Source organism: Aphelocoma coerulescens, chromosome 6 (assembly GCF_041296385.1).
Source record: "Aphelocoma coerulescens isolate FSJ_1873_10779 chromosome 6, UR_Acoe_1.0, whole genome shotgun sequence".
Lineage (NCBI taxonomy): Eukaryota > Metazoa > Chordata > Aves > Passeriformes > Corvidae > Aphelocoma > Aphelocoma coerulescens.
In genome coordinates, this window is record NC_091020.1 from 34,682,501 (window position 1) to 34,709,072 (window position 26,572).

Below are 26,572 nucleotides of genomic sequence, written 5' to 3' on the forward strand. Positions count from 1 at the left end.
AGTCAAGGGTGGGGCAGGGGTTGAAATTCTCTGTATTTATCTTTAAAAGGCCCTTGCACACTCTGCTGTGTGCTCTGGGTGATCTATGCCTCACCCAGGGCTTGTCAAACAGCCCTGGAAGGAGGCAGTTGGCTTAATTAAAGCAGATCGACGTTTTTACAGCTTCCTATATTTTAGTTTCTGCCAAGACAACTGACAACAAGAAATGAGGAATTTATGAAAGAATCATGAAAAATTTATGCTGGCACATGAGATTTATTCATCCAGCATAGCAAGTGTGCTTTAAACTCTGACATCAGAGCTGCTAACAGGAGAGTTGGAAATAGACGAAACTGTTGATTGTGTTGTATGAATATGCAGATTCCACACTGGATTTCCATCCTGTGCTGTGCTTCGTGTTTCACAGAGCCACGGATGATTTGGGTTAGGAAGGACCTTAAATCCCATCTCATCCCACCCCTGTGCCATGGGCAGGGACACCTCCCACTGTCCCAGGCTGCTCCCAGCCCCAGTGTCCAGCCTGGCCTTGGGCACTGCCAGGGATCCAGGGGCAGCCCCAGCTGCTCTGGGCACCCTGTGCCAGGGCCTGCCCAGCCTCCCAGGGAACAATTCCTTCCCAATATCCCATCTAAATCTACTCTCCTTCAGCTTAAAGCCATTTTCCCTTGTCCTATCAATGCAGTAGTTGCTGAATTTCTAACTTAGAACCGAGTTTGTTTCACTGTTCGTCAGGATTTCAAATTCATTATTTGCATTAGTCAAAACTCCTGGAATAAAACGCCTTAGAAGAAAACTGGAGTATTGCCAGTGACACACATCAAATCCTTCAATATTTAATCTTTTAAAAAACCCCAAAACCTCAACCCAACGCTCACGTGCATTTCTGGGAAAAAAAAAAAAAGGTTTAGATATTTATTTTTTAAGCTTTGCTGAGCACTTTCTGGATATTATCTTCACAAAGCAGAGCTCGGTGTGTGGACCTCCGAGTCCACAGGGAAAATAGCAGCATTTTCCTCAGTCTCCTTTCAGCTCAACTGTTGCATTAATTTCCTTTATAACTTCTGACATCTGTGGCACGAATTGTTAATTTGTTTGGTCTGGAAGTTGGTGAGAAATAACAACTCCACGGAAGCCAGAGTGCAAAACCACTGTTGCCTTCAGCATTTTTTGCCATGGTTCCCCTGATGTGACTGACTCCTCCATTTTGTGCTTAACCTGGATTTGACTGAAATTTGTAAACATTCCCTGTACATGGAGTTTTGTATCAGAGCTTGCTGTTCTCTCTGCTGTAAAATATCTAATCCCTTTTACTTACATGTTTCTGTTAAAGCTGCTCCCTTGTTCTGACATGGAAATCCTCCCTGTACAAGTGTGATGGATGAAACGCAGCACTTGCCTTGATTTAACGTGGGGACTCAGCGAGGTTTGTTAGAGCTGATAAATAGAAAGGGGTTGTTTGAAGACACCCTGGAGTGGGTTTTGGGCACAGATGTGGGTGTGGGATGAGCAGAACAGCTCCAAGACTCATTGATCATGGAAATAATTCTCCAGATCTGGTAAAACTCAGTTCAGTCTGTCAGAGGCATCTCACAGAAAGCACGTGGGGTGAGATAACGATGCACCACAATTAACCTCAGATGGGCAGCTATGGATGAGACAAGCTTTACTGGCACATGAGCTTTTTCCAAGTTTTTCAGCTCATTCACTTGAAAATCTGGAAGGGCTGGATTGTATTTTGTGGATAGATATGTTAAATAGCAAATAAATGCTGTTAAAGTTGGTGGGTGCCAAGGACAGGTTCTTGTGCAGTAGAAGAGATTCGTTGGATTAAGGAATAGGACAGGATGGGGGGGAATGGCCTTAAGCTGTAGGAGGGCAGTGTTGGGTGGGGTATTGGGAAGGAATTGTTCCCTGGGAGGGTGGGCAGGCCCTGGCACAGGGTGCCCAGAGCAGCTGGGGCTGCCCCTGGATCCCTGGCAGTGCCCAAGGCCAGGCTGGACATTGGGGCTTGGAGCAACTGATGCAGGGTTCTGTGATTCTCTGATTCTTAGGAAAAGCTGAAGGTTCTCTTTTCTCCATCGGAACTGTGGGAGGTGTTAATGGGGCTGTAAACGTGGCAGCTGAGCATGGTCAGGAAGGGTGAATCCATAGAATCCTAGAACTAGAAACTTCCAGGTTAGGTTGGAAAAGCCCTCCAAGACCATCAAGTCCAGTTTCCCCAGCACTGCCGAGGCCACCACTGCCCCATGTCCCCAAGTGCCACATCCACAAGGCTCTTAAGTCCCTCCAGGCATGGGGACTCCATCTTTTCCCTGGGCAGCTGTGCCAGGGCTGGACAATCCTTTCAGGGAAGGAATTTTCCCAGTATCCAACCTAACTCTGCTGGTGCAGAGGCCATTTCCTCTCCTATCTTGTCCTATCCATGTTCTCAAAGAGTTACCATCAACTCATTTCCAGCTGTGTTAAGAAATTAAATTGCAGTGATACTGAACCAGTCTGCTTTAGGGTTTTAGGGGTTTTTGCCTCCTCCCCAGTGCTCTTGAATAATAAATGAATTCTCTCCATGCAGTGAATAAGCCTGTTTGGGATGTAAGTACTGCAATGCATCTTACAGAGCCAGGGCTGGATTTGGGAATGCTGCAGGTTCTGTCAGGAGCTTTAGGCTGCAGAGGAACAATCCTGAAAAAGCCTTTTTTTAAATAAAAAAAAAAAAGGAGGTTTACGTGGTTCGGTTTCTTTATGCTTCGAGAGAAAATCACCATGGAAAGGTTTCATCTCGTGTTACTGCCTGGTTTTGTATCACTAAGTTTGGGGCTTCAGTTAGGAAATTCGGGATGGAGGATGCACTTAGGATGCACCAACAGTAGACAAAGAGGTTTTCTAGTGCTGGTCACTGTTTGTCCACTGGAACACTGTGATAGCCATTTAAAAGTCTTATTGATTTGATCACTGTGTGGATCTTAGTTTCCCTGCACTAATTCTTCAGATGTCACTGGGAATAATTTGACTTCTGTTGGGTTTCTTTGTTTGTTTGTTTGGCGTTTTTTGGGGTGGTTTTTTCTGGTTTATTTTTTCTTTGTTGTTTTTCCCCCTCTAGATATTGATTAATTGCTTGTGGTTTGATTTATGTATATATTTATTTACTCTCAGAGTGCTGTTTTTTGGCTGTTGAGTGCATGAGCAAACTGCTCATGGTACAGTCACAGAATCCCAGGAGGGTTTGGGTTGGAAGGACCTTAAATCCCATCTCATTCCACCCCATGCCATGGGCAGGGACACCTTCCACTATCCCAGGTTGTTCAACACCCCATCCAAGCTGTGATCCAACAATGATCCTAATCTTTTATTCATTTTATAACATACAAAATCAGAAGTAAATACCAAGAATTAAATCTTGATCACCCCTTTCTTCCTCTTTGTGCTTAATTTTTCTTAGATTAATCTCTATGTGTTGGTTACACAGACTTAAATTTCACACCTAAATTTATGAAGTGTTGTTACCCCATCATGTAAGTCTTTTGATCTGCAAACAATAGGATAATTCAGATGTCATGTTTATGAAAATGACTTTTTTTTCCTAGCTGGGATATTTTGCCATTCACTTAGCAGCACTGGCTCTGGGTTTCCAGGTGAACATTGTGTCCTTGAGCTCTCCTTGACTGCACTGAGCAATTGCTTTGTCCACTGTCAGCTCACAAAACATTAAACATTCCTTTCTATCCCTGAATCATAAATTCCCTGGCTCCAGGAGTGCTGTCAGGATGGGGGAGATGCTGAGGCCACTGAGGTGCCCCGGAGCAGAGCACAGGGAGACAGGAGGGACACAAAGTGCAGCTCATTCCCATCGATCCAGGGCAGAAACACCTGGAGCCTGCACTTTGGTTATTTATATCCAGTCAAGGCAGCTCAGAGATTAAAAGGAAAGAGGAAATTAAAGCCCAGGTTTTGAAAAGAGCAAATGGAATTTGTGCACAATGTCCGACTCCACGGATTGTTGGAGGGGAAAAAATGTTTTTCCTTGCTCTGTGATAGACATCCCAGCAAAGGATGGGATTGGGATGGGATGGGATGGGATGGGATGGGATGGGATGGGATGGGACGGGACAGGACGGGACGGGATGGGATGGGATGGGATGGGAGAGCTCTGCTGCCTGCCTTGCCATGGACTCAAAGAATCATGGAATGATTTGGGTTGGAAAAGACCTCAAAGCTCATCCCATTCCACCCCCTGCCATGGGCAGGGACACCTCCCACTGTCCCAGGCTGCTCCAAGCCCCAATGTCCAGCCTGGCCTTGGGCACTGCCAGGGATCCAGGGGCAGCCCCAGCTGCTCTGGGAATTCCATCCCAGCTCTTCACCACCCTCCCAGGGAACAATTCCTTCCCACCACTCCTTGGATTCTGTTTCTATGGCACTGACCCTCGTGTGCACCTGACAGATCAGAGTAAAACTCTGTCACATCCAGCAGGATAAAAACACCGTGCCTGATTTAATTGGTTGACCTATATTAATTCCAGCTTTATTTTTTAAAGTTGTAAACATTCTTGCACAAGTTGTTTTTATCCTATTTTAAATTTATTTCGCAAATACAGAAGTAGGAGGGTGCAAGGGAATAATTTCATGCTGTTTTTTCTTTCATCAATAACTCCGTGTAAATACTTCTCTTTTGTTGTAGTGAGATTTTGGTGAGTAATATTGATGGGAAAGAAATCTAAAAAAGTAGCACAAAATTCTGCCGAAAAAGTTAAAAAAGGAAAAAGAAGCAACAAGTTGTAAAACTTGCTCATCCCTGCAAGGATTTATGTCTGTAGCCAGTGTTCAGGAACTGTGCTTGAAGACTGGCAAGGAATCCGATAGAAATGCAGGAAAACTACTCAGGGAAGCAGATTCTGCCATGCAAATTCACCGGGTTAAGAAGGACTTGATTTGTGAAGGTTTTAAATTTGAACCCATTTTTTTGAGTTCCTCGGTCCATTTTGGAGGCTGAATTATAGCAAAGGTAAGAAAAGGACAGATTTAATGTCAGAATTCAGGTGTTTTAAGGCACAAACCTGGAGAATTTATACTCCAGGTGTCAGGAGGGATGCCAGCAGTAAAGTCATGGCGACGTCAAGAAAGCAGCCAACATTTGAAATGTGATGCAGCTCATTTTGGGATGTGCTGCAGGCTCTGACAGACACAGGCTTCCAAAAAATGGGCATAAATTGTCCAGACAGATGTTGCCTTTGGGCCCAGGGGCTGCTGCAAGGGGATGTGCCGTGGCAGATGTTGGGAAAAGGGTTTGTAGCTTGATTTGAGGGCTCACCCAGGAGATCAGAGGGGTTTTCTTACCAGGAATGGGGTCACTGCCCATCCTGGAGCACGGGAGAGCAGTGATGTGAACAGAGCAGGAGATTCTGGGACCTGCAAGCAATGTGAAAATAAACACCAGCATGACATTTCCTGATATTATTGAGGCTTAGAGAAGAATTTATTGGTCTTTAAAACTCCCTGACAGGAGGGGGCAGCCAGGGTTGGGGTCAGGCTCTGTTCCCAGGGAACAACAACAGGACAAGAGGAAATGGCCTCAAGCTGTGCCTGGGGAGGGTCAGGTTGGAGATTTGGGAAAATGGAGTTGCAGAAGGAGTTGTCAAACATTGGAGTAAGGTGTCGAGGGCAGGGGTGGAGTCCCCATCTCTGGAGGGATTTCAAAGCCCTGTGGATGTGGCACCTGGGGACGTGGGCAGTGCTGACCATGGTGGTGGTGCTGGTTGTTGGTTGGGCTTGGTGATCTCAGAGGCTTTCTCCAACCATATCAATTATGATTCCATGATTCTGGGATTAGTCAGGCTGCAGTTTTGACTCTTTTATTTTGCATCTCAATTTTCCTTCAGTCTTTGAAGTGATTGTGAGGCTGTGGCAGAGAGCTGGGAGTGAGCTTGGTGTAAACTCCAGCCTAATGTTCATCTAAATTTCATGCCAATGTAAGGTTCAAGAAAATCAGTGATTTCTTTATCAGGAATTCAGCATGTGGTTTTCCATTTTCTATCCATTTTAATCTATAACATGCTAAAGACCTTTTTTCAAGAGCATTTTTTTATGGCACCTCATTTATCATGCTAAAAGATTTTTTTAAATTTTTATGTGGTGTTAAAAGTCACACATAAATTTGATCTTCCATTCACAGTCCACTTACTTAACTGGGTATTTGATTTAAAGGTACTTCTGGCTTGAACACAATTTAAAGGTACTTTTGGCTTGAATTCAGTTAACTTATAATATTTTTGAGGTAATTACAACACAAATATCAATGGCAGATGGGCCCAATATGATCTTATGGGCAAGAATATATAAATATATATAATTTTATTCCTGCATTTTATACTGAAAAATCACACGCTGGGTTTGTTACTCAAGCAATTGGGCATTGTGGGAAAATTAAACTTCGCCAACTTGTTCAGCTCTTCTTTGCTAAAGGGCCATTGTCAAAGATGCTTTGTTTGCCATAAAGAAAGATTTGTAGTGACAGTTTTATGTAACAACAATAATATTAATTTGAATTATTTTTGGAAGAATCTTGGAGCAGCTGGGGAAGATCATCTGCATTATGTTGACCTTACAGATGTTCGAGTTGATTCATGGAGGAATTAAGTAATTTGCCTGTGCCCATGCAGTGAACAACCAGCAGTGAACAATAGAAGTCAGCTCATAGATTATTTTCACATGAAATGTTCAGCTCCATTTTGATAACTTGTGCATTTTCCCTGGGAATATTAACCCATAGCTCTGCTGAGACAGCACAGTTCACATCTTGGGTGCAAAAGCTGAAGAATTATTCAAAATTTTATGCAAAATAAAGGGAGATTAATGTAATACTGGGTTTTTTAGGGTCAGCAAGGTGTGGGCAGATATTCACCCCAAAGAACCCATAGGGTTATGTACTTTTGGGGAGTTTAACCTTGATGGTCATGGAATTGTCAAAGAATGCTTTGGGTTGGAAGGGATATCATCCCATCCCACCCCTGCCATGGCAGGGACACCTCCCACTGTCCCAGGCTGCTCCCAGCCCCAATGTCCAGCCTGGCCTTGGGCACTGCCAGGGATCCAGGGGCAGCCCCAGCTGCTCTGGGCACCCTGTGCCAGGGCCTGCCCACCCTCCCAGGGAACAATTCCTTCCCAGTATCTCATCCAGCCCTACCCTCTGGCACTGGGAAGCCATTCTTCCAGTTTTAGACAATAGATTCCAAAAAAATCTGAAACCCTGGGACAAGCTCTGCAAAGGCTTCTCGTGGCTTTTCCTGGGGAAGAAGCGCTTTTGGAAGAAATAGACCCCTTCTCTTGAGTGCCCTCCCCAGTGGATCCCATACCCTGGCACAGCTGGAGAGCTGCCCTTCCCCTGCCCCCTCCATGAAGGTGATATTCAAGGAGGGCACTGTCTGTGTTGGGTTTTTAAATCTAAACTCTAAACGTGTAAAATGATCACAATGTGCCTCTCTACAAGAACCCACATCCAACCTGGAAAACCCCAGCCACAGAGACTTGAAGAGAAGAGGTGAAGAAGCTCGAGTCTATAACAGTTATTTCAAATTAATTTTCTGCCATCCAGCTCCAGCAGTTCATTTTTCCTACTGAATGGGATCTAATAAGACCTAATAGGTGATAAATCAGTTTCCCGGTTTTGGGCATTAAGGAACTGCAGTGCTGTGTTCTGCTAGAGCAGGAAGGTCTCCAGCTCTCTGTTCCACAACAAGTGGGGCATTAAATAGTCTTAAATCATCAGCCTGTCCCTTCCTCAGCTGCTCCAGGACCACTCCTGAGGCTGGGAAATTTCACAATGAGGGATCATTCTTTCTGGCAAACTCTGTAGCTGCGAGCAAAGCAATTTAAAAAACACTTGAGGAGAGTGGTTCCTACATCCTGCTCCTGTTACAAATCACTTGGCCTCGGTGTTTACAGAATCTGCAGTTTAACTAATACAGATGGGTTATCAAATTATCCTGATGTGAACAGATAGAGAGGTTGTTTCCTATCAACAGATCCATTAGGAACTAACAACAAAATGGGATTATTTACTCAGCATCTATTCATTCCCGCTAATTTGGCACAGTGTTATTAGCACTGAAGCTTTACATGCAAAACATTCCAATTCTTGGGGTAATTTGATAATGCAAGACACGTTCCTGATCCATCATTTTATAGGATGGATCCTATAAACCTGTGTTTTAACAATGCAGTCCTTACCCAGCTCTTATATGGCAAAGCACATCCATCCCAATTAGGAGCAACACCAGTTCTGCAGAAGGTTTAAATGAGCCTGGCTTTACTATCCTTGGGTCTCTAACCCACACTCCAAAGGCCTTATTGTTCCAAGGGCTCTTCTTTTTCCATGTTTAAAGCTGAACAAGGCTTTAGGAAGGTTCAGAGCTGCTGGAGCTCACAGCAAAGGGGTTCACCAGATCCACTGGCCAAAATCAGCTGGGTCACCTCTGTTGGTTTAAGTCGCACAAACCCATCCCAGCTCTTTTTCCCTGGGGAAAAATCTGGTGGGGGTGTGTTTGCACAAGGTGCTTTTTAGCAGCAGTGTTTGGGAAGTGATAACCTCCAGCACAAAGATGGGGATCAGGGAGGACCAGTGTTCAGCCTCGAGAGGAGAAGGCTCCAAGGAGACCTTAGAGCCAATTCTGGACCCTAAAGGGGCTCCAGGAGAGCTGGAGAGGGGCTTGGAACAAGGGCTAGAGGGACAGGACACAGGGAATGGCTTCCCAGTGCCAGAGGGCAGGGCTGGATGGGATATTGGGCAGGAATTTTTCCCTGGGAGGGTGGGCAGGCCCTGGCACAGGGTGCCCAGAGCAGCTGGGGCTGCCCCTGGATCCCTGGCAGTGCCCAAGGCCAGGCTGGACATTGGGGCTTGGAGCAGCCTGGGACGTGGGAGGTGTCCCTGCCCATGGCAGGCTGGAATGAGAAATCTTTAAAGTCCCTTCCAAACCAGACCATTCTAGAATTCCACAATTTTATGGTCAGCAGAGTCCTTGCACATGGGATTTGTCAGCCCAGGCCCAGCAGGTTTTGGATGATGTTCCCCTGGGATGAGGAGTTTCCCATGTGTTTGTCCTGCCCTCCTGCTGCTGAGTCAGATAACCCTCTCTGGGCAGTGATGTGTCCACTGACTGCCTTGCACATAAAAGGAGAAAATATTGGATTCAGCTGGAGAGGAGGAAGGGAAGCACAGCTTTGCTTCTCACCCTGATCGATCCCACTCCTGTGGCTGCTGAGACTTCTTAAAGGAGAAAATGAAGTTTCAGTTGTTGTCAGAGGCAGCAGTGAAATTACCTTTGCAGTTCCAGTTGAATGAACGAAGTTTTATTTATTCTCTAAAACCAAACAGGAGATAAAACACTCACACCCTGTATTTTGTTTGTACATCATCATAGCAGCATTTTCCTGCTCAAGGATTAACACCAATTGTGCTTGGATTTGTTATTTACAGGTTTCACCTGGGGGCACGTTGCCTTTATTGAGTAGGAAAATCAAAAATTGGCCTTGCATGACATAAAGGCAGAGCTTTTAACATGGGAGGTTGCTGGCTGCTCAGTGGCATCTTCTGATGTACAAAATGGGGTCAGCACAAAACGTTTCTGTCTCAAAGACATTCAACACCCTGCGAGTTCCAGCTCTGCCAGACCTCTGCCCTCGCCTGCTGGGGCATCCCACACCCGCTGCAAGGGGGACTCTGAGGGGCTGGAGCGTGGCCAGGGCAGGGAACAGAGCTGGGAAGGGGCTGGAGAATTCCTGAGGGAGCTGGAAAGGGGCTCAGGCTGGAGCAAAGGAGGCTCAGGGGGGACCTTGTGGCTCTGCACAAGTCCCTGACAGGAGGGGGCAGCCGGGGGGGTCGGGCTCTGCTCCCAGGGAACAGGGACAGGAGGAGAGGGAACGGCCTCAGGCTGGGCCAGAGTGGGGTCGGGTTGGATATCAGGAAAATTCCTGCATGGAAAAGGTTTGTCCAGCCCTGGCACAGCTGCCCAGGGCAGTGGAGGAGTCCTGAAGTGCTCAATAAACGTGTGGATGTGGCACCTGGGGAAATGGGGCAGCAGTGGCCTTGGCAGTGCTGGGCTCCATGATCTTGAGGGCTTTCCCAGCCTTCCTCCATTCCATGATTTTTTACTCATTTTTCCTGCATTTCCCTGGCTCTGTGCAGGGCTGGAGCAGGAGGAGTAAGTCAGGGATTTTTTACAGAATCATGGAATTGTTTAGGTTGGAAAAGCCCTCCAAGACCATCGAGTCCAATTCCCCCAGCACTGCCAAGGCCACCACTGCCCCATGTCCCCAGGTGCCACCTCCCGTTGGCCAAGTGCTGTTCCTGCTGCTGTTGTCATTAATTTAGGCAAAGCAAGGTGCTCAAATGTTGTTGTGATTGCCAAACCTGTCCCTGTAAATGTGTTTTAAAGAAATCAAGTGACCCCCCCCATCCAAAGCAACTTCCCAAAAAAATCTGTGTTTGCCATGAGCTGAAATTCCCTAACAGGAGTCAATTGAAACAGCTGTGACCACCCCTTAATTAAGATTTGTCACAGACTAATATTTACTTTTTTGATTCATTTAAAACCCATTTGTTTTACTGTGTACAAATTAAGAACAAAGTGTCGTGTTGGCCCCTGAATGCATAATTGCAATTAAGGTGGTGTCTTGCAGAAATAATACATGGAGGGTTAATTTGGACCACGAGCTGGTTTTAATTCTGTCTTTGTGTTTCTTTACAAGTGAATTATCCCAGGGTGACACAGAGAAAATCACAGTTATTTGTAGCTGGCCTGTAACGTTGGGTTTTTAATGGGACTATTTTTAATGAGGGCTTGTGGCCTGAATGGTTGATGGAAAGCAGATTAGTTCTGTTTGCTCATTCCATGAGAGGTGAGAGGCTCTGAGCAGTGCTTGTGGCCCCAGCTGGGAACTTCCCTAAAGAAAATCAGGGAATTTCTGATGAAAATGTCAACACTTGAAGAGTTCAATGGCAGGAGGGCTCTGCACAAGTCTCTGTTTCTCCCTTTTTACTGATATTTGGCTCTTAAAGATTTGATGATGCCTTGGGAATAAAAATATTGTATATTAAAATATGAAATATTTTGTTGTGAATGTCACCTAAATGAACTTATTCCCTATTATAGGAACAGCACTGGAGTGGTGTCATCATCTAATTCTCCGTGTCTTGGACTAAATCACAATTTTTGAGGCCCATTTGCACCATTAAATGCTGTGTGTGGGGGTAGAAGAAGCATCTAACTTAAATATTAACAAAGTGAGAATTTCCCAATTTTAATACAGCAAAATTAATATTAAGGTAGTTATAGATTTAATAAAAGGAAAGGATAATAAAAAACCTTTCACTGTTTTCCCCAGTAGAAGTTAAATGACTCAACCTAAACAGCAAGGGGGACAGGCTATTAATTCCAAAAAAGTGAGAGAAAAGGAAAAAGTTCTTAAAATATGGAGAAAAAATATCTCAGATGGCACTTCTGGGGAAAAAAAGTATAAAAATGAAATATTATGCTATAATTTGTGAAACACTCATTGCATGTTTTCTTTTAAAATACTGTTTTCAACTGAAAAGCAGGAAGAAAAAGCTAATTCCCAAATTTATCAATCCCTAATTCCTCAGCAGTGATTCTCAAACCTCTTTGGCCTCTGGGTGTGATGAAAAATAAAAGCTTTTTGAAGGCTTTTGTGTGGCTCATGTAGCACTAGAACTTTGGATTGTAGCACTATAAATTCTATCCCAGGTTTTGTGCTGCCACTTTCAGTGTCCTTTGGGATCAGTTTTCAGGGATCGATGTTTGGGTATTGCTGATGTTAAAGATGGAATTACTTAAAATCTGGACAACCTGTGTGTGCCATTCTGCTTTTAATTCCTCTGGAAAAACTCCAGGAATTGGTGCTTTTTACCTTACATAAACCTTTGATCCCATTGATCAGTGCTGGCCTAGATCACTCCTGGCTGGTGCCAAGCTTTCCATAATATCTGCTGCAGATGGAGCTGAAAATTCTGGCATATCTGCTCTGCACAAGCATCAGTATCCATTGGAAAAGCAGATTTTTCCTTGCCCTTCATGAGTCAGTGGATGCCAGCATCCCTCTGCATCCCGGTGTTAGTCCCTGCACCCCGCTCAGCTCATTCCCAGCTTTGTCAGTCCCTGCTTTCCTGATATCCTGAATTTTCAGTGACCAGGCAGTGCTGCCCGTCTCACGTGGATGTTGTTGCTCAAACCTCACTCAAGGCAAGGATGAGGTAATTGTGTGTGGGTTTAGGGAGAATCCGTGGCACAGACATCCTGGAATGGTGAGCTTGGAGCAGCCTGGGCTATGGAAGGTGCCCCTGCCCATGGAATGGGATGATCTTCATGGTCCCTTCCGACCCAAACCATTCTGGGACTCTGTAATATAATCCTGTAAGATGAGGGTGGCTTTAGGTGTTACTCCATCCACAAGCACTGGGTGAAAAAATCATTGTGAACGTTTGGTTTGGTTGTGTTTTCTGGGTGAGAAAATCTCCTGTCGGAACTAATCTGAATTCTTCCCCACTTAAGTTCTTTTTGCTTCTATGAGCCCATCAAATAATTGCAGTCTACTCCCAGAGAAGCTGCTGGCTTTCAGTGCCACTGGCATTATAAATGATCCATCTAGAGAGAGCCAAACTGTGTAATTCAGGCCAGGGGAGAACATAAAAGGAGTAGAAATGGTGCAGAAATATTACTTGGGCCTTGTGCCCAACTCCACTTTGCCCCAGTGAGGGAGAACCAGGCCAGGGGCATTGATTTGTGTGAAGGGACTGCCTGGTTGTCCTGTCCTTGTGAGGCTCAGGAATCCATTCCCATGTTGGAATTAACTTCCCTGGCACTGCATCACCCCATGTGTACTGTGGGGTTGATGGTGCTCCAGTGTGCTGGTGTCCAGCAATGCTGCTGGAGTCAGGAACTTCCCACACAAGGGTAATTCCCAAATTCCAAGCAAACAGACCTTCCATAGTTTTGGAAATTCACTTACTGCTGAGTCCACATTAAAGCAAACTTCTCCATGGCTCTGCCTTGGGAAGGTGAGGATTCACCCAAGGGCAGCTGTACCTGGAGGTTATTGCACTGTCTCAAACTCACCTGTCAGAAATCAAATTTTAGTCTTGTGCTGCAGCACTGTTTGGATTTCAAAAGTCAGAGAATTTCCTGTAGTTTTAAAAGTCATTTATCCATTCAGCATAATTTAGTAGCTTAAAGAGCTTTCTTGGGATTAGCAGAGGGAGTGAAATTAAAGTATTGCATAAAAGAAATTGCAGAGAACCTGATTTCATAGAATCCCAGAATGGTTTGGGTTGGGAGGGACTTTAAAGCCCATCTCATCCCACCCCTGCCATGGTCAGGGACACCTCCCACTGTCCCAGGCTGCTCCAAGCCCCAATGTCCAGCCTGGCCTTGGGCACTGCCAGGGATCCAGGGGCAGCCCCAGCTGCTCTGGGCACTCTGTGCCAGGGCCTGCCCACCCTCCCAGGGAAGGATTTACACCCACAATTCTATTTCATGACTCGTTTAATATACACCACTTTTTATCCAAGCCTTTGTCCCAATGACACACTTGGCTGTGTTTTTGTGACCCCGACTGTGTTTGCCTCTTAGGCTTTGATTTCACCAGGCACAAACTAATCCCCAGCTGTAAAATTCCAGGAAGGATTGGCATGTCCAAGCCAGCACCGAATCCTCCCTGGCCTTGAGCCCATCCAGAGGCTGCAGTGCAGCCCCCCACACCTTGGTGTGATCCCTGCCTAAAGGCTGCAAGTGCATCTGCTTGTGGGGCTGGCAATGTCCCTCTGCTGCCCTGCAGTCCCCCTAGAACAGAAAAACCCCACATTATCAATGGTATTATCTGCCCTGCAAGGCTAATTTTTGTGCTGGATCATCTGGGACTGTTTCAGTGTGTAGGATGTTTTAACCCTTCCCACACGAGCCAGAAGTCCTGCTCAGAATCACGGAGGGGCTGAGCTCCCATCGTGCTGCGGGATTCCTGTTACTGGCAGGATTCCTGTTACTGCCAGGTATTGAAGCATCCTGGTGAAGCATTTATTCCACTCCTGTCTCACTGCTGCAAGAATCAGGCAGGATGCTGAGGGAGAGCTGGGAAGAAGAGCAAAGCAGGGATCTTGTGTGTAGGTTAATAGCTGAGTGAGGCGGGCAGGAGCGGCACAGGAGGCGAGCGCCGCTCCCGTCTCGCTTGGCTCCCTCCTTCACACACCCCTCTGCCTCCCTGAAATGTTTTGTGTCACTTTAATATCTGAGAGCCACCCTTTGGATCAAACACAGGCTTACCTAAAGCTCCAGCAAGACTTTTTTTTACATTGCCAGCATTAGTGTTCCCTTCACAAAGCTGTCAGCCGCATAAGCAGCCGTGGCACAGCCGAACAGAGCAGCTGCTGCCGTTTATCCCGCTCATCTCTTACAAGAAATCACATTTTAACCTCTTGCCAGGAAGTCTCTTCTTGCATGTGTCTGCTGGGGAGATGGATCCCAGTTTTGTGAAGGCTCAGCTCTCCTGGGCAGTGTCTCTGTGCTTGTGATTGCTCATATTAGAAAATAAAAAGTCGTGGTAAGGCGTAGGGATAATTCAGCTCCCATGGAAAGTTTCTGCCATCAGAATGAACTTCACATTTTGGGGGAAACTCCAGCAAATGGAATTTCTGAGCACACCTGATTTGTGACCCCAGCAGTGAAGAGGTGATAACCCAGCCTTTGGACACCACCTGCAGATTGCTTTCTTTTTCCTCATTACTATTCTCTGGTGGAATTTGATAAATTAAATACCCACTGGAAAAAATGGAGATTCTTCTCCAAGCAATATCATGATGTTTGTTTAGCCAGGTGCAGTTGTCTTCCCAGTTGATGGCAAGATGGATGAGAATGTCAAATAATTTGAAATGCAGCAGATCGATTCTATTGATTTATCCATAAGTAGCTAAAGTGGCCTTAATCACCTCCAGTATCCATGGAAATGGGGAAGGAGCAGAGGACAGTGCTGTCAGCACTGAGCAAGGGAGGTTTCCCTGCTGCAAACCATGAGGCACTGTCAAGTATCTGAAAGCATTTCACCAAATTCAGCCAGAACTTCCACACTTTGCAGGAAAATTTCCCTGTGATGTCCTTTCCCAACCTTTCCGTGAATTACTTCTCTTAGAATTATTTCTCTTTCTGGACTGAATGTTTGTGTGAAAAGCAGTGCAACAGTGAAAAAACATCTTCTGCCTTCTTGATTTTTACCACTGCAAAAAGTGGCTGAATTGTAAAATATAAAATGTAAAATAAAGTCAAAGCAAGAACTGAGGTGACAAGTTGGGTGGAGAGGCCCTGGCACAGGGTGCCCAGAGCAGCTGGGGCTGCCCCTGGATCCCTGGCAGTGTCCAAGGCCAGGCTGGATGGGGCTTGGAGCAGCCTGGGACAGTGGGAGGTGTCCCTGGCAGGGGGATTGGAACAAGGTGTTCTTTGACGTCCCTTCCCACCCAAACCAGTCTGGGATTCTGATGTTTCCAGAGGGGAAGGTGATGATTGCTGTTCCCAGCAAAGGCTTTCTGCGTTTTATGCTGCATTGCACTACAATGAAATGCTTGTTTAATAACTCACCTGATGGCAGAGATCCCTTCCAGCAGCACTACAACAAATTACATTTGTTTGAAATTACAAGCTCTGCTGTGAGTTTTTGCCAACTGCCACAATAGAAAGTCTTCTGGAATTCAGCAAATCTGCTTTCTTTGGAATATTAACTTCTGAGTAGAGGAATAGTAACGCTGTCCACTTGCAAGAGATGCTGCTTCGCCAGCATTGTAGCCTTAGCTAAAAACTTCTAAATGAAATTGTCTGCTAGCATTTCCATTAGAAAACACAATTTCCAAGCCTTTATTACTCTGCCATAAAATTCTCCAGGTGCTAAAATGGAGTACAGACAGTTCTATCCATGGAGTTACATCTTAGATAAAATACCAGGAGGCAAATTTGCTTTGGGAAAAGAGGATAGAAGGCTAAAGCTTCTTCTCTCCTGCACTCAAAGTCATCCAAAAACCACGGCTCAGACCTCAGACACGTAGTCAAGAAAGGAGGAGAGTGAGAGCAGTCAGATCCAGTCCTTGGAGAGACTCAAAGTCCACCTGGACACAGCCCTGAGCAGCTGCTCCAGAGGCACCTTGGAAAAAGAATCCACTGTACCTCTTGCAGGGCCCTGGGTATTGGTAGTCAGCCCACAAGTTTGTCCTTCAGTGTTTTGTAACTCAGTTATTTTTCATTCATCTGTCCCCTTTGTTTTAGAGGACAATGGGCCCGGAATACAAATGAGGGGAGAGCTATCAGTGATTAGAGATAATGTGCTAAAGCGGGGGCTGAAATATTTGTTAGAAAATAGGTTAATGAAGTGACGTGGAGCACCTGTGCTGGTGTGGAGCAGGCATTATGAGGAGATTATGCTAATGTGGGTATTTAGTAGCAAGTCTTCTTTGGGATTACTCTCTGCTATTATCATCCTCAGTCCAGGAATTGTAATTCAAAAGACGGCGAATGATCAAGGACTTAGTTTCAGTTTTTTTTCTTTTTTTTTAAGTTTTGACTGCTCTTTAGCCTGCTGAATTAGAGGATGTTGCAAGGAATCTTTTAAACACTTAAAAAATATTTTTTGAGAGAAAGAAATGGGCTGGGCAGGGATGTGTAAATATAAAGATGTGTTAAATGAAATTAATTTTGGAAACCATCGTTGGTGGTGGGCAGCTGGCAGGCCTGGAGGTGCAAAGGCAGCTGAAGAGGAAAAGAAAAGAAAGAAAGTTTGGGAAAGCAGAAAAATAGGAGAGATGCTGAGGGGCTGAGTCATTAAATAACTTTGAGTTTCTTTTATGGTGAGACACTGGTGAGGCACCTCATATTCTGGAGGCAGTTTTGGATCCTTCTCAACAAGACAGACATGGAGGGGCTGGAGCGTGTCCAGGGCAGGGAATGGAGCTGGGAAGGGTCTGGAGCCCCAGGAGCGGCTGAGGGAGCTGGGAAGGGGCTCAGGCTGGAGCAAAGGAGGCTCAGGGGGGCCCTTGTGGCTCTGCACAAGTCCCTGACAGGAGGGGGCAGCCGGGGGGGTCGGGCTCTGCTCCCAGGGAACAGGGACAGGAGAGAGGGAACGGCCTCAAGGTGTGCCAGAGGAAGCTCAGGTTGAATACCAGGGAAAATTTCTTTTTTTAATTCCTAATTAAGAAAAAAGCTGTTTAAAACCTTGCTTTGCAAGAGGGAGGTGTTGCAGAGGCAGCGGAGGTGTTGGAGGTGAGGGCTGTTCAGAGGAGCCTCTGCTCTGCTGTTCGTGCCTCCCTGAGCATTTGCTCAGGTTTGGGATCTGCACTGGGATTTCCAGGTCTGGGGCTGTTGTTTCCCACACGGCCTGACAAGATAAGAGGAGTCTGTCTCATCTGAGCACATGGAATTTGTCTCCAGAGAAGCAGGAGCTCAGGCATGGAGAGCATGGCTCTGAGCAGGATGTGATGAACTGGAATAAAGCACTCATTATCCTTCCCTCTAAACTAACTGAAATGACATCATAACAGTGCCTTTTAGAACCTCACTCCAAATTCCCTCTCTTTTATCACATTATCAGCTAAACCAAAATTATTTTAAGATGTATCTGTGTATTCTTGTTGAGATAATGATTCTGCCATTAAGGAAGTAATTTGTTCATTCTTTTTTCTTCTTTTTTTTTTTTTTTTTGATGTTTGCTTAAGGAAAAATAGTGGGGAGGACATTCCTATTTTGCATTGTTTCTTGTTTTCCTGTCAGAAATATTTTGCATGAACACTCACAGTGTAAATCCAAATCCCTGGGTAGTGGAGCTAACTAAATAACGTGCCAAATGGCATAGGCTGTAAAAATATTTTCACTTTTTAATACTTCTCTGTAGATGATTTCTCCAGAGCAGTGTTTCTGCAGAGGCAGTTGGATGTGTGTTACCTGCTGGGAGAGGTGTGCTGCAGCATCCTGCACCCAGCTTTCCTCAGCTCCTGGAGCTTCCCACAATGTGAGAAGCTGAGTGAGAGAAAAGGGGGCACAGAATCTTTTTAAACATGAGCAAATCAGGGCACTTGACTAATTAGGAGGGAGAATGGTGCAATAAAAAGCGACTGAACCTGAGAAAAAGCTTAAAAAAAATGAGTTGTTTGGTGCAATGACTCCTGTTCCATTTATAAATCGAATCCCTCTGTCCCTCCTTCATTTACAATTGCCACTGGAAGTCAGGATTTGATGTATGTTCCCAGCCTCCTGGAGGCAGTGAGGTTGTTTGGAGAGAAAAAAGGACCTTTTGGAAAACTCCGGAATCGAACCATTCATTTTTGATTTGTTTGGAGAAGCAATCTCTGCATCCAGAAACCAGTTAAGCACCTATGGGCCTAGTGGAAGTGAGTGATAATCAGTAACAGAAAACATTCCCAGAAATCAGGAGTTGCAATTGAAGGTCGTTCCTGAACCAGCAGCACATTCCTGGATGGGTTAACTCTGGAGTGAGAGCCATGAATGGGGAGAAATTACGGAAGGAATTAACCCTGCCTAAGGCAGGGCAAGGTGGATGTACCCAAGCAGGACACTGAGACTGGCTAACCTGGCTTTTGGTTTGGTTTGTTGAGAATTTCTGCTTTTTATAACCTTTATTTCCTAATGCTGACCTCTGCCGTGGTTTCTTCCATCTCCTTTTCCCTGGCTTCTCTCACCTGAGCTCTCAGCCTACTTCTGTGTCACCCTGCAAAGGTGGTGGGCAGCTCACTGTTCCTGCTGGGTCATGGAGAGCTGATACAGGTGTCTGGTCAGGAAATGCATAAACAGGGATGAAATACCAAAAATCCTGGTGACACAGAAAAGGCTTTGGGGAGACCTTAAAGTCTGTCTCAGGGGCTTCAAGAGGGCTGGAGAGAGATGTGGGACAAGGGCTGGAGGGACCGGAAAAAGGAGAAATGGCTTCTCACTGCCAGAGGGCAGGGATGGATGGGAGATTGGGCAGGAATTGTTCCCTGGGAGGGTGGGCAGGCCCTGGCACAGGGTGCCCAGAGCAGCTGGGGCTGCCCCTGGATCCCTGGCAGTGCCCAAGGCCAGGCTGGACATTGGGGCTTGGAGCAGCCTGGGACAGTGGGAGGTGTCCCTGCCATGGCAGGGCTGGCACTGGCTGGGCTTTAAGGTCCCATCCAAGCAAAATGATTCTGATTCTGGTCTGTGGAAGGTCTCTAAACACAGAATGAGAGGACAGTCCCTGCCTCAGAGGATCAAACTACAACAGAAGAGAGAACAGAAATCTGTGGATGCCCTTGGAGCCATTCCCACCCCCCCATCCCCAGCGCTCACACACAAACCTCCTCTGTCCAGGGTGTTGATTTCATTCTTTGGTAGATTTTTATGCCTTTCTCTCTTCCACATATCCTGAAGTGACTTCCTTCTGTAATCATATTCCTTCTATTCCAATCACATCATAGGAAATGCTAATTTCCTTCTTTTAATTGGGTTGATAAAGTCTTTTGTCTCACAAATCTTTCCCAATACATTCGGATTAGGTTTTGTTGTCTTAAACAGCAGCAGAGCCCATTGTGTTGGGTTCCAGGCTCTGAACTTCTCCCTTTTTCAAAGTTTAACTTCAGTGGCTCTTCCTGACATGGATAATAAATTCTTTTGTTCATTGAAAGTGAATTTCAAGAAGAGCACTTCTTTTTATGCACACACAACTGGGAGCCAATCTTCGTTATTAATTACAGCGAGATAAGGGCTGGCACTGCAAGGGATGCTCTCCATCCGAGGGTTTTGATTATTTGTCTCTTGGCCCAGTGATGTCCAAGTCCACCTTTTATCCTTGAGACTGTTCCAGCAGCCAATTTCTTTCTTCTTCAGTACAGAGCTGCTGCTTTTGGGTTAATTCCACTTCCTCTGAAGAGCCACTTTTCGCTGCATTTTCCATTTTCTCTAACTTTTGACAGTGAAGTTACTGAAAATTGTCAGGACCTGCTTTGGAGGAGGAGGAGGATTTAACTAACACCTGGAATGATAAAATATTTCTGCTTCCTCTTTCAATTTTTATTTGGGCATAAACCTGAACCGTTTTTATATTCATGAGTTGCAGCAACTTCCCAGGTGATAACAAAGCATTGCCCAGGTTACAGCCAAGAATTCATCCAGCACAATTTTTTACTATTGAAATTCTCTCTTCAGAGTAGTGATCTTACAACTTGCTACTTCTTATTGCCAATATTTTAATATCTATCTTTTTAAAATTAACTTCATCGGATAAAAATCTTCTTAATTTTGCTGTTGGTCTTGGCACTGGAGGTGCTAAAATATCTTGAAAAGTGCTGTGAGGTTTGCCATGACATTCGATTTGCAAATGAAGATAGACTGTAATAATAATAACAGTAATTGTAGGAGTAGGAGGAGTAGTAGTAGAAGAAATAAAAATAATAGTAATAATAATAATAATGAGGAGGATGATGTTCTGCTGACTGTCACTGGGATTTTTCCACTGACCTATGTTAGGAAGTGTTTTGTCCAGTCACAGAAGGATTGATCAAATGAAATCAAAAATAAATTGGGATTTGAATAATTCAAAAATCAACATTAAATTTCTCCGTCTCTCCTTTGGATGTTCCTTTATGGAAATTGGAGGAATTCCTGGCTTCCTAAACCCCCCTGATGCCCAGGGGTTGTTTAATTCCTGCTCCAGTTGAACACATGTTCTGTGCTCTGCTCCTCTTCCAGTGGCAAATACAGCAGAATTTGTATTATTTGTTCTTTGTTGGTATTCAATGGAATTAATATAAGGGAAGAATGAGAGTTACAATTTAAAGAAAAATAATGGTATATAAAGTAATGAGATTGTGCCAAAGCTTAATTAGATGGAGTAGATTGAATACATTACAGTGATGTCTTGAGGCAGCATAATTAAGTTGTAGGCACAGTCCTGCCTGAGTTGGAAGCATTTTTATCTCCATGAGGGAAGCAGCCTTGGATGGCCCCTGTACCATGTTAAATTCTGGGGGGAAGATTTACAGAGCCCATTGTATTATCAGCCTTCAGAAGCACAAAGTGAACCAGGGAAAAGGCAGAGGATAAAACTGCAGGTTGTCTGATCACACAGATAACTTGGGGCTCAATCTTAGTGTGAGCTGCAGCTCAGTAATTGAATCATAGATCTCAAATACACATATTTTGGAGCAGGGCAGCGTGTTAATTTGTGTGCTGGATTCAGCTCGTTTGTAAAATCTCCTAATGAACTGCTTTCCCAAAACACTGACAAAGATGCTGAATGTGGGCTGAAGTGCTGAAATTCCTCCTTGGCTGCATTGAGTGCAAGAGCAGAGATGCCTCTGTCATCTCAGTTATCAAGAAGAATATTACAAAACACACCTGCATATGTGTATGTACTTGATTTTTATGTATATTTGCTTATATTTTATGTATACTTTCGTGTTTTAATTTTTTTTCTGTGTTTTCCTTCCTAAATTTAATTTTAGTTTTCCCATTTGGATCCTTACTGTCTCCTCCATAATTCTGCCAGGGGGATGATCTGACCTTATACTACAGATAGATCCCAATGGCATCAAATTTTTTTTCCTTTATTAATTTATTTCAATCTGTAAATAAATAAATGACCTCTCTTAGCATCCTGATGCCTTTATCCATTTATATAAATGCATCAATACATACAGAAATAATCTCTTGGCAACATGTTGCCCATAAATAAATAAATAAATATAAATAATGTCTCTTGCCATCATGTTGCCCATGTGTTTTCTGGAGGTTTAATTTCTCTTGGATACCAAACCTTCAGCTAAATATTATTTTTTTTCCAGGAGAGATCGTTAAGTATCTTAAATATAGTACAAATCCTTTCTAGCTGCTTTGTTTTAAATCTGGCTCTTTATTCTTTTTTTTTTTTTTTTGGCCAGCCTGGAGGAAAATCAGCTTTTTTATTTGCAGCAGCAAACTTTCTTTTTCAAGATTAGTTTTGGGGTGGGGAAAAAAACAAACCCAGTACATGTCAGGAGGAGTTTTCATCATTTTTGAGACTCTGAGGAGACACAAATCTCTCCCCCAGCCTGCTCCAAAGAGAAGCTCATTTGTCTGGGCATTAGCTGGCAGCTGCACAGCATAAATTTCAAGTTTGCAGGGGGAATCTCGTGTTTGTTTTGAAAATGGAGATCAGGCTACCAAGGAATAATACATTTATTTTTCAGCACCATGAATATGTAGTGCCCTACTTCTCCTGTGCCATTTGGTTTTCTCTTTCAAGCTTGTCAGGCCAACTCCTTTTGCAATTTAAGAAGCATTTTAGAAACTCCATAAACTATAGTGGGTACTGAATTAGCATCTTGGAAGTAGAGCAGTGAACAGTGTTTTAAAGATTGTCCTTCAGCAGCATTTCTATTGTGCCAGAAGTGGAAATCTTTTTGCCTCATATGTTTAAAAACGTGTTTTTCTTAACCCTAAAGTTAAAATATGTTTAAAAACGTGTTTTTCTTAACCCTAAAGTTAAAATACAACCAGTTGCAGGTCTGGGTTAGATACAAGACTGTAACTTTAAAATAAATATATATATAGTGCTAATAAACTGAATTTTTAATGATCTCTTGATTATGAAAAGATATTTTAAAGAGAAGTGATTTTATCCCAAACATTCCCTCTGTTTCTACATATGCTAATTTACTTGATTAATTTGGAGAACATCTGCATAGAATTCTGTACACTTACCAGTGGTGAGATCACCCTGCTTTTCAAGTTACAGCCTCAAATTTCACTTTCCAGACAGACTCAGATTTTGTGTCTTAATTGGGATGCCAAATATACAAAGGTACCCCAGAAGAGTGTGTAATTATGTAATTTTCTCTTGATCTTTCAGAGTCTTCCTGCGAGCAATTAATCAGTATGCAGATATGCTAAACAAAAAATTCCTTGATCAAGCCAACTTCGAGTTACAGGTAAGAAAAAACTCCTGGGTTTAATGGAATAAACGATATTAATGTCATAAATTTCTGCCCTAAACACGTGGTTTTGATGGGTTTATTTGTCATTGTGAACCCCAGTTACCCCAGTTAAGCCATTCCAGGCTCAGCAGGTGTTGTGATCCATTCCTGGCTTGTGTGTCTTGTCATGGAATCACAGAACCACAGCAGGGTTTGGGTTGGGATTCTGCTTGAATCATCAGAACACAAAGAATTGGGATTTGTAGCTGGGAAACATTTGTTGGAAACATAAAGGCAACGAGGAGATGTATTAAGAATTTATCAAGAAACACCATCTCTGTGGTGTCTGCTCTTTTCTCCTTTAAATATTTATGTGCATAATTTAGAGACTTCTAAGTTGTTTTGTAGGTGTGTAGAGAAACATTGCAGAGAATTAATGGAATCTCTTCTTGTCATTTTGGGGGCTTTCAGCTCTGGAACAACTACTTCCACCTGGCTGTTGCTTTTCTCACACAAGAATCTTTACAACTGGAGAATTTTTCGAGCGCTAAAAGAGCAAAAATCCTTAACAAGTAAGTCCTGCTCGTCATCTCAATCATGGCCAAGAACTCGAGGTCTATTGCCATAATTTCAGTTTAATTTCTTAGCTCAATCTATTCAAATTGAGATGCAATCAGGGGATAATGAAAGGTTGGGTTGAAAAACATGAATCAAGTGTTGTGTGTGTTTCTGCCCTGGCATCAGGATCTGAATTTCCCGATTCATCACTGATGGAGACAGTGTTTGCTGCTGCAGGATGTTCAGAAAGTCAAGGTTCTTGGAAGTGTTAACATCTTATAAAACTGCATTTCAAAATCACTTGAGCTTTGTGCTTCTTCTAATCTCATTTTGTGTCTACTCTTTTTTGCTTAATCCCTGGCAGCCTTTTAGAGGGAGTTTTGGTCACTCCAGCCACTTGCCCTGTGCTGTCCCTGAAGGATGGCTTGGGCTAAGTGCAGCCCTGTGTGCATTCCTGGTTCTGAGGGGTTACATTCCCTGCCTCCAGCCACCCCGCTGCTGGTCAGAATCCCACAGCAAAGGAAAGCTGTCAAAAGGGGGAAAAAAGCCTGGAAATAAGAGTGGAACATGAAGATTTTGTTTAAATAGATTGATTAAGGGTGGAAAAGATCATGGAGTCCAACCAAGGCCACCACTGCCCCGTGTTGCCAAGTGCCACATCCTTACAGCTTTTAAATCCCTCCAGGGATGGGGACTCCACCTGAACAACCAATTCCAGTGCCTGACCACCCTCTGAGTGAGGAAATTTTCCCTACTCTCCAATTCAGTCTCCCCTGGCACAGCTTGAGGCCATTTTCCCCTTGTCCCGTTGATATTTCTCCTGCTTTTTATTGGTGTTCCATAGTAGTGACCTTATTATTACTTAGCTAAACACCAAGCTCTGAAAAGAGCCAGCTTTGTGATTTTAGAGTGTGTGGATTCTTTTTCTGTGGCATGATATTTGGGAAGAGCAGCTACAAAAGCAAGGTGTTCCCACAGCCAGTGAGGTGACAAAAATGGGGAATTTCCAAGCTGTGATTCCTTGAACAAGCACAGCTCAGGCTCCTGGTGTGTACAATAAATAAAATATGTTTATATTGAGAGAGCAAATGCATTTTATGTCCCTTCACCTTCCCAATTCAGGCCTTTCTGTCTATTATTATGATAAGAGAAATCCCAGGGAGAATGGGGACAGTTCATCACTGCTGCAGTGACTTGATTTTAAAGGCTTTTTGCTTGTGTGGCTTTTAGGGTTTGACCAGAAAATTCAGGAAGGGCTCCACATCCCATCCCTTTTTGTGGGAGCCAAGTTTTGCCCTGCAAACTCCACCACTCCCTCCTGAGTTTTGAGGTGTTTCCTTTGGAAGCTGTGCTCTACCTGAGCCTTGAAAGAGAATTTTAAAGCACTGTAGGATCTGCTCTACCTGTGACTCGTGGGACTTCCTTGATAAAACTGGAATATTTACCAGTTCAGAGGAAAAGTGGTGTCAAGCAGAGCTCAGGGTTTGGGGCTTGTGCTATAAATACCAGAAAAAACATTATAGATAAAGGTTTTTTAAGGAAATTGAGTTGATATTGCTGAGCCAGATAGATTTTATTTAAGGAAATTGAGATGGTGTTGCAGGTAAATTTTATTTAATTAAATTTGGAATCCCTTTGCTTTTTCTGCCCAGTGTTAGTGAGCACCTTTGTGAGCATTTCAGTTGGAATCAAACTCCTGACCTGAACAAAGAGCCAACAGCTGAGCTGTAATTGGGCTGGAAATTGCTGTGAAATATATTTGTGGGCTGATAATTCCTGTTTGTCAGAATGGGAACCACGGGCACAAATTTTCTTGGAGTGATTTTTATATTAAACAGAGCAGTTTATCTCGCTGAAGGAATTCCAGGAATCAACAGGCATTTCTCACTGCTAATAGAAGTAAATAGATTAAGTCATTTGAAGTGGTTGCTTAATAAAGTTTGCTAAATTGTAAATCTTTGTTTATAATGAATTTGCAAATTGTTATTTTCAGTTTAATCATGTTTTGGAGTCAGGAATCAAGACAATAAATTCTTCAAGGTGCAATAAGTGCATGGTCTGGAGGCACTTTCATTGCTGTGTGAAGGCACTTCTGTGTCGAAAAGGATATAATTAATCAGTTAATTCCATATCACACTCACCCATCTTTTTAAATGTATATTTCAATTAAAACATCAAATATTTAATAATTAAAATTTAATTATTGTAATTTGTAGGTTTTGCTAAACATTGCATTTAAGCATTAGATAATAACAGATTCTTAATGATGCAGAAGATTCTCTTTAATCCATATTAATGACAGGGTGTCTCACTATTATCCCCCAGAAATCCCACAAGTTGCCAGATATTACAGTTTTGCTCATCATGTTATTTAAGTAATGATCTTTAACTTGCAAATACTCCATGTAGCAAATGCATCCTTGGAGCTCATTATGGTTCTCATCCCATTGTTAATGAAGGCATTGGGATGATTTCCACTCATTAAAGCTTCCCTGGTGTTCACGTGGAGAGGGAGGGGAATGCAAAACTGACCCTGATGGGAGATGGGAGGTGTTGGTGCCACCAGCTTTGGGGCAGGGCTGGTGGTGAACGGGCTCCCACCCCTGCCTGGGACCATGGATTGTTGGAATTGTTGAGGCTGGAAACCCTTTTTCTCCAAATTTTGATGTTTACAGTTGCACTGCTGAGCTGGTGAGGGTGAGCCAGGTAATCTTAGTAGGGTGGGACTGATTTGAGAACCTGTTCTGGAATTTCTTCTCTTTTTGAATGCTGTGAATCTGATTTTGAAATGAGATTTGGCTGCTGGTAGGTCTTAGATTTGTTTTGTTTTAATGCTGGTTTTGTTTTCCTTTTTAAGGTACGGGGACATGAGAAGGCAGATTGGGTTTGAGATCAGGGACATGTGGTACAACCTGGGTAAGTATCCTAAGCACGGGTTGCCTTCAGTGTTGCCATAAAACGAGTTAGAGGGATATTCCTGGAAAAATTCAGTGCCAGCTTGGATGGGACTTGGAGCAGCCTGGTCTATGGAAGGTGTCCCTGCCCATGGAATGAGATGGT

At 43.9% G+C, this 26,572-nt stretch overlaps 1 protein-coding gene across 5 annotated transcripts in view; it reads left to right on the forward strand.

The window, feature by feature from the left end:
- The window catches only part of DOCK1 (dedicator of cytokinesis 1), a 265,954-nt gene that overhangs the window by 166,447 nt on the left and 72,935 nt on the right, over window positions 1-26,572 (forward strand). For all 5 annotated transcript variants that reach the window (XM_069020260.1, XM_069020261.1, XM_069020263.1 and 2 more), the window contains 3 exons: window positions 22,891-22,969; window positions 23,426-23,526; window positions 26,370-26,428. In XM_069020260.1, coding sequence (XP_068876361.1) covers window positions 22,891-22,969; window positions 23,426-23,526; window positions 26,370-26,428 — 239 coding nt within the window. The remainder of the gene's footprint in view (window positions 1-22,890; window positions 22,970-23,425; window positions 23,527-26,369; window positions 26,429-26,572) is intronic.